The sequence below is a fragment of the Uranotaenia lowii genome, chromosome 3 (assembly GCF_029784155.1).
Source record: "Uranotaenia lowii strain MFRU-FL chromosome 3, ASM2978415v1, whole genome shotgun sequence".
NCBI lineage: Eukaryota > Metazoa > Arthropoda > Insecta > Diptera > Culicidae > Uranotaenia > Uranotaenia lowii.
This window is the reverse complement of record NC_073693.1, coordinates 365,501,752-365,510,554: the sequence shown is the minus strand read 5'-3', so window position 1 is coordinate 365,510,554 and position 8,803 is coordinate 365,501,752. Positions and strand designations below refer to the sequence as shown.

General features: G+C 40.5%; 1 protein-coding gene across 1 annotated transcript; it reads right to left on the bottom strand.

The window, feature by feature from the left end:
* Nucleotides 1-3,059: 3,059 nt before the first annotated feature.
* LOC129754051 (uncharacterized) lies at nt 3,060-6,727 on the bottom strand. The gene is made up of 3 exons (XM_055749910.1): nt 6,721-6,727; nt 3,867-6,651; nt 3,060-3,810 (listed from the first exon to the last, which is right to left on the bottom strand). Exons 1-3 carry the CDS (start codon nt 6,725-6,727, stop codon nt 3,060-3,062), a joined length of 3,543 nt encoding a protein of 1,180 aa, XP_055605885.1.
* Nucleotides 6,728-8,803: the final 2,076 nt, after the last annotated feature.

Sequence of the window (8,803 nt, the reverse complement as noted above, 5' to 3'; positions counted from 1 at the left end):
GGGTGTTACATTGGACAGCAAGTTGATTTTCAGACAACATATTGAAAAAATCGTTACTAAATGTAACATTTTGCTGAAATCGTTATATCCCTTAAAAAATCGAAAATCAACATTGTCCTTGAAAAACAAGCTTGCTGTCTATAAGCAGATAGTACTTCCCGTTATTGAATACGGTATGCCGGTCTGGGAGAGCTGCGCTAAAACACACCACATTAAGCTCCAACGAGTTCAGAACAAATTCCTCCGTATTATCCTTAACTCACCCCCGAGGACTCGTACATCTGAGGTTCATAATCTGGCCTCAATCCAACCTCTTGACGAAAGATTCAGTGAGACTATCCTTAGGTTCAAGGCAAGTTGCCAAGATTCAGAACACCAGATTATTCGCGAGCTGGTTACTTCCTAGGTTATCAAATTATATTTTTTTTTTGTTTCGATTATAGTCGTTTTACCATCTTTATGGCATTCGCGACTTTATCAACGTTACAGCTGGCGGATCGTTATTGAAAAACTTATCCGGTACAACTGTGTTCGATATTTACTCTTGGGCTCGAACTCGCGGACATCGGCTCAGGAGACAACAGACTTGCCAACTGAGCTATATCACAAGCCCATTATCAAATTATGTATATATTAGTTAAGTAGGTTATCAAATTCTTTAAAAAAATCACAAAAAGGTGAAAACAATTTGTAGTCATTATTGAAAATTAAAAATCAAAAATCATCCAAGCACTTAAGATACAGGGTTGCAGAGCCATTTAGGCTGACCAACAAAAATGTCAAAATTAAATGTTAACCATAAAACAGAGAAATAAAGCAAATTTTACTACTACTATGGTGATTAGTTGGCCACGAATTTCTACAGAATAACACTTTTTCCACTTGTTGATGTGATACTGGACACTTTTTTGTTTAAAATCAAGATTTTTGTTTATGAGGATTGGCGATTTGAAGCTCGAAACGACGATAGGAGGGCCTTGCGATCAAAGTGATGATGTTACGTATTCAAGTGTTAAAACACGTGGGAATTTTAGAAAACGTTGAAGAAAATTTGATAGTTTTGGTGTTAATTGTTTTATTATTCCGAAGAGATTCGGGTATATGGTAAGAAAAAGAGAATAACGTAATCATTCTTATTTTTTAAACCAGGCTTTGGATCAATTTCAGTTCAATTTCGTTCTCCGAAAAAAATCAACCAACGTCATTCAACAACAAGATCTTTCGTGGTTCTCATCTACAATGTGCGGCTTCCAAACAAACAGGAGTTCATCAAGTCACTATGCAAACGAATTGGAATTCGATCCATGAGAGAATGGAGATGTTCAAAATATTATGCCGAAACCAAATTCATTTGCCACAGAACATCCACGTTCCTAGTAACGTCTTGTAGAGGAACCCAAGATCAAGAACTCCGGTTCAATAACCTTTTTGTAAACAGTTGAACTCGAACAAACTAGGAAAATAAGTCAGGAATTTTTAAGATCTATTGGTCTTTCAATCCAGCAGCTGAACCGTATCAACCTTACACCACAATCAGTGGAACAGAAGAGCTCCATTGAGTCTTACTAGATTCACGAAACGAGAAACCTTACTGGAAGAGGTGAAAAGCAGCATTCAAAATAGACAGTCGAGTGAAAGTCTTTATTTTGAAGAAGAAAGAGAACCACTGTGAATAGGAGTAATTGACTTCGATTGAGATTTTTAATAAAGGAAATTACACACTTAATCTTTGCTCCTGTGTGCAGGATGATTATGTCCTGTATTTTCAACAGCTGAAATTACAGAACGATTTCAGGACAGCAAAACAGCTCAGGAAAACAACTGTCAAACCGTCCAGTGATTTCGAAACAATTCCCTCCCGCAAATTGCAGGGAGTTTTGATTTTTCCCGTGGATTCGAAATGGTTTCTTTCCGAGACCACCAGAAAGCTCTGAATTTTTTCCCTTGGTTTAGAGAATTCCTGAGACAGACGTTGGTCCGCTTTGTTGATGTTTTTTATTTTGAAAAATCATAACATCACAGTTTATTTTGATTTTGAACTGTGAAGATAAGATTTGTTGAATGATTTGAAGTCTTTTTTTTGTTCGTTTTCAGTAGAAATTTCGCATTTTTTATTACTTTCAAATGCGATGAACCTATAGAAACTCATATCAACCTGAAAAAAAAGTTTTTGTGGCACACATCGTTTAACTAGCATTTTATTTTGGCGTGAAACACAATAAGATACTGCGCGGTCACTGAACATGCTTAATGTTGTTGTTTTTCAGCGGACCAGAGGTTGCCAAAAAACTTGTACAGGGTGACAAAAATGTCCGGTCACACAGCAAAATCTCAATATTTCAAAGAAAAAGAAGAAAATCTGAATTTGGCTTTCATAGCTTCATTCAGTAACTCATAAAGATACTTCACAGACGATTTTTCGGAATTACACCACCTTTCTCTGATCGAACCAGCTTCAGACATCTCGGAAAGTCGTCGCAAGCGGCGCGCAACTCCATCGGCATCTCGTCCCAGATTTTCGTGATAACTCGCTTGAATTGCTCCAAGTTTGTTATTTTATACTCGTTCAGCTTCGACATCATGTAGCCCCACACGAAATAATCCAGAGGATTCAGATCCAGAGACGACGGAGGCCATTCATCCTTCGAAATAAAATCGAACAGCTTCTCGTCCGAAAAAATAATCTCGTCATCTGCGCGCCAAACCGAGCAGCGATAACAGCTGCCCTTAACTCTGCCATGGCTCACAACTCAATGTAAACAAACTGCACAGAAACGAAACTCTGCCACTTTGGGCAGCAGAGTTAGCCCTTTCATTTGATGTATAGATGGCACCAGAGAGATGCAACGTGTAGGCTACAGGCGACCCCAAAAAAGTGTGACCGGACTTTTTTGTCACCCTGTAAACAATGAGAAATCAGCTGTTCGTTTGATAAGCTGGGAAACGGCTGATAGAAAAACAAAAATTTATTACCGTTGATTTTTATTTTATCTATTTATCACTCTTGCTAGCTGCAACTCATAATCATTTTTCGATTTTGTTACACATCAGCAATTCTTCTATCGAACTAGAGTTGATTTCGTCACAACCGTGTCCGGGCACTGGGCTTCCTCGGCGGAGACACAGCGTAGCAGATAACCGTCAAACAGTTGACCCTCCGGACATGGTTCTGCGAAACCACTCTCCCCAAAACAAGTGAAGAACCACGAACAATCCCGAGGATCCGGCACCCGAACTCCATCGGCCACTCCTACGCACACATCTTCAACGGGCGAAACCGTAGGCGAGAGTCCGTGTGGACAATCTGCATCCCTCGGACTGGAACAGGTCTGATCCGGTTCGTGGAACCAAAGTCCCGGAGGGCAGAGCACTCGGAAGGCTTGGTTGTTATTGCAAACGTAGAACTGGTTACAGAACTCGGGGTGCTGGACCTGAATTCCACTTGGAACACCTTCACAGATGCCTTCCGTTGGGGGATTCTCGGTCGGATGATCTTCTCCATCGCATTGGACGTTGAGCCACAGAGTACAACTCTGGGTTTCCTCGGAGAACCACTCCAGCACATTGCAGGTCAACGGGTAGGCAATTCCGCTTCGACATTGGAAGTAGCGGTAGCAGAACTCGTCATCCCCTAGCAATGCGAGGTCATCCACGCCGGCACAGCGATCATCGGTAGGCGGTGGAGGTGTTGGAGACCCCAAAGGGCAGAAGGAATTCTCCGGAAGGTCACACACTTGATTGTTCTGATCGAACCACAGTCCGTCGGGGCAAATTAGCGGAAAGGCAACCTCCGATACGCATAGGTAGTACCTGTAAAAAAACATTTGTGAAGTTTCCGTTTTTTTGGAAATAAATCTTTAACTTACTGATTACAAAAGTTCCAGTTCCGTTGCAATCTACCGTCGGGAATGTCCACACAAATGTTGGGTGAAGGAATAATTGGTTCCTCGTCACCTGGTCGTAGATCACACTGAACGTTGTTACTCAGGTCACACATCTGCCGTTCCAAGTCGAACCAGAGGCCTGGTCGGCATATCATAGGATACGGCGCTCCATCGATACACTGGAAGAACCGGTAACAGTAGAAATCGCTTCGCACCATTCCGTAGTCTGGGACTCCCTGACAGCGTTCGTACGGCGATGGAGTCGTTGTTTGAGGAGACAGTGGACAGTAGGCACTACCGGGTGGGGAGCAAATTTGTTGTTCTTCGTCGAACCAAAGGTTGGCCGGGCATACCAGAGGGTACCCAACCTGATCGACGCACATGTAGAAATGGTTGCAGGCTCGTGGGTTCAACACCTGACGTCCGTCAGCTACTCCGTTACAAATTCCGGGCGTTGGAGGGACAACCGGTGGATTCGGATTCACGAGGCACCAAACGTCATCAGGGTCAGCACACATCTGTCGATCACGATCGAACCATAGGTTACCGGGACAAATCATAGGGTATGGTGCTCCCTCAATACATTGGAAGAACCGGTAGCAGTAGTTAGGGCTTGGGACAAACGAATAGTTTGGAACATCGTCACAAAGCGCCCAGGGATGTGGAGCTTGTGTGGTGGTAATCGGAGGACCAAGATCACACATGGTAATCTCCGGTGGTGAGCACGTCTGTTGCGCTTCATCAAACCACAGACCTGGCCCGCATACTTGCGGGAATCCTACCTGATTCACGCAGGTGTAGAACTGATTACAAGCCCTTGGGTTTGCTACCTGTATAGCATTGGGAACACCGTTGCAAATACCGGGTGTAGCTGGAGGTCGCGGAGGTTCATTTTCAACAGGGCACTCAACATCCGCAGCAGGTCTACAGCGCTGTTGACGCTCATCAAAACGCTGCTCGTTAGGACAGATCATCGGGAAAGGTGAACCACTAACACACTTGAAGTAACGGTAGCAAAAGTTCGGATCGCGGACGTAGGCATTGTCGGGGATTCCTTGGCAAACTGCGTAGCGATCCACTTCGGGTGTCGGTCGAACCGGTGCTGCATCACAGCCTACAGTTCCAGCTAAAGAGCAGGTTTGACCAAAAAAGTCAAACCACAGTCCAACTGGGCAAATCAATGGCCAACCAGTTTCGCGAACACACAGGAAGTATTCATTGCAGAAACCGGGATGCGGAACCAGACGTCCATCGGGAACGCCTTCACAAGCTCCATCAAAATTCGGCGGTCGAGTGACGGGAGGTTCAATAGCATCACACTGAACATTTGTAGGGCTATCACAAATTTGCCTTTGTATGTCGAACCATAAACCTTCCTGGCAAACGAGGGGGTACGGTGTGCCTCGAATACATTGGAAGTACCGGTAGCAATAGTATTCGCTTCTCACGAATCGGTAGTCAAACACGTTATTGCAAATGGCAAACGGGTCTGGTGCGGGTGTCACTGGTGCATGCGGGCAGTCCACAAACAGTGGGTTATCACAGGATTGGGTTTTTTCATTAAACCACAGACCAACAGGGCAGAGAGTCGGAATCCCATTGTTATTGACGCACAAATAATACTGGTTGCAGTGTAGCGGATGTTCTACGAGAACACCATCCGTTATACCGGAACAAATACCCGGTGTAGGGTCAGAAGTTTGAGGTGGATGTTCTAGTTCACAATCCACTTGATCACGGTCTAAGCAGCGTTGAGCCTCCAATGAAAACCACAGTCCAACTGGACAAACTAAACGGAACGGAACTCCATTTCTGCACTGGAAGTATTGGTAGCAGAATTCGTCGCTAGCTACAAAAGACAGATTTGGTACGTCTTCGCAACGCGTGAATGGAGTCGTTACTGTCGGTGGAGGTATTTCAGGGCCCAAAGGGCAGTTGGTTGTCGCTGATGTTACACAAGCTTGTGCAACTGAATCATACCAAAGATTTCTAGGGCAAACAAAAGGCCACCCAACTTGCCCAACACACACATAAAATTTATTGCACGCTGTCGGATTAGCCCTCTGCAATCCGTTTGGAGTGAAAGCACAAATATCGGCTGTAGGAGGTCGAACCGATTCACCCGGATCAGCACTACACTCGACGTTATCTTCCCAATCACAGACATCCCTATCTTCATCAAACCACATTTTATCTGGACAAATCATCGGATAAGGAAATCCGTTGACGCACTGATAAAACCGATAGCAATATTCTTCACTCGGTACTAGCTCGAAATTTTCCTCCAATCGACATCGTGCTGCCCCGGTTGGCCCATGAGGACAGCTCACATCTCTAGCGTCCGCACAAATCCCCCTTTCCTGATCGAACCACATTCCAAAGGGGCAAACCACAGCCGTTCCAACTTCCCCAATGCATAAATAGTAGGTATTACAAAACCCGGGATGCAACACCAGCTCACTGTCCCTAGCACCCTCGCAAATACCTGGCGTTGGAGCCGGTGTACTCGGTCCATCTTCCAGGTCACAGCTCACCAACGTAGCGTTCCTACAACTCTGGGTCGTCTCATCGAACCACAACAATCCGCTACATCGCAACGGATAAGCGAAACCGAAAATGCAAATGAAATATCGGGCACAAAACTCCGGATTTCTCACGTAGCTGAAATCATCCCTGCCGGAACAAAGTGCCTGATCATCGTCACCACCGTAGACTGCAGCTACGAGGATTAGTATTAGAGAGGCTATTGCCAACGGTCGCCATAGACCTGTTTCGGGGAAAAAAGAGAAAAAAGGGAGATTTTATGTAATTTTAACGTTTGAAGTCTACAGCTCACCTTCCATCTTCGAACATCACTTCGCTACTGTCCCGTCGTTTTGGCGAAGCGTTTCGTTTAAAGTCAAAGTTACCGTAATCACGAGGTTTATCTTTGCTATCTTTTGTTTCGGATTAACCGATTCAGTAATCGTCGCACGCTGGTTAAAACAATAATCAATTCTAGCGTGAATTCACGTCACAACCTTACTTTTTGATCAAAACGTAATAATGTAAAGGGGATTGCAGTTTGCTTTTGAGTTTTTCAGCAAAAGTAGATACCGTCAACTGTGGCATCACAGTTCAACTTCACTGGGTTTTTAAATATTTGTGATGTCATAACCTGATCAGGAGAAAAAAACAACCGAATTGCAATAATTTTTGGTATTGTTCGAATTTAATTTTTTATTCTTCTGTCAAAAGTGTTTTTAGAGAAAAAGCATGAGTGTGCTGCATACATTAAGGGGTAAAAAATATTACAAAAATTTCTACTAGCAGAAATTATAAAAAATAATGTTTGGATGGATGGATTTGTTTAATTTAACAATCGCGTGATGCAAAACGATTTATATTTCAGAATATGGAAACGAGATTTGAAAAGTGAATTTTTAATTTGCATTTTCATGTATTTTAGCTCAGGCTAGTAACTAAATTATTAAAAGATTTATTTTAAAAAAATTGATGATTATTCGAAAAATATTTTTAACACCAACAGTGTTGATATAGGGTTATAAAAGCAATATAAAGTTTATAGGTGATATCATTAAGCCAAACCGTCATACTGGGTGAAGTTTTTTACGGCATCGAAAAATGTACAAATTTGTCAATCTTTTGCTCGATCTTTTGAATTTTCTATGATAAAAAACTATCTCACGATGTGGGAAACCATGTCATCATCTTTTTGTTATCATTAAATTATTATTAAATTACATTTTATTGAAATAAAAATTGAATAAGTGTTGTGGTACAAATGTTGCGTCTAACCCTGCTGTTGCACGACGCACCTTTTTACGGTAATTATGTCACGAAAAATACATTATTTGAGATACAATTCTAAAACCTAAGATTGTTTTCGATGTTGTCAAACATGTTTCCTTAAAATCGATAGCTTTTAGAAAAACTAATATTTTAAATATAAAGTTCAAGTCTCTACCAGCTAGCGATTGAAATTAGTTAAAAATATAACTGAATATATTGGCTTGAACTCCATTTAGTCATTATTTTTTGGGAACAAACTGTAAGTGATAAAAATTGGATTAATCGGATTGATTTTGAAAACAAACCTAAAAACCTGTTGGTTTTGATTCTGGCCTCTGATTTTATTTTTGCAGAACTAAAGTTTTGTCCTGGATATTTATTTGAATTTCAAAATACGAAAGCCATTTGTTCTAGCCTCTGAACTTTTATTGTAAATTTCGACAATGCATGGAGATTTTTTTTTTAAACTGATTTTGGGAGAATTTGAACACTGAAAACCCCTTTGACTTCTGCTTAAAAATGACCTATATGTTTTTGGATTTCATTATTTTTTTTTAAATTTTGTATAAATTCCCTTAGTTTATAAAAAATTTAGCACCGAACAAATGGAAACCTTTTTTAACTTTTTTCTTAAAAGTCATTCAAGCAGATCTGGGTTATAATCAAAAATTTAGTTTTTGATGTCAATTTTGGCATTATATAAATTTTTGTTTTTTTTTTTATTTTTCCATTTCATTTTTTCATTTCATTTGTTTTTTAATTTTTGTCATTTTTGTAATTTTTGTTATTTTTGTAATTTTTGTCATTTTTGTCATTTTTGTCATTTTTATAAATTTTGTAAATTTTGTCATTTTTGTCATTTTTGTAATTTTAGAAATTTTTGTCATTTTTGTCATTTTTGTCATTTTTGTCATTTTTGTCATTTTTGTCATTTTTGTCATTTTTGTCATTTTTGTCATTTTTGTCATTTTTGTCATTTTTGTCATTTTTGTCATTTTTGTCATTTTTGTCATTTTTGTCATTTTTGTCATTTTTGTCATTTTTGTCATTTTTGTCATTTTTGTCATTTTTGTCATTTTTGTCATTTTTGTCATTTTTGTCATTTTTGTCATTTTTGTCATTTTTGT

Bases quoted from the DNA above. Each gene is read 5' to 3' on its own strand.
- LOC129754051 (XM_055749910.1), bottom strand. The intron at 3,811-3,866 runs GTAAGTTAAAGA...GTTTTTTTACAG, and splicing joins AACTGGAACTTTTGTAATCA to GTACTACCTATGCGTATCGG.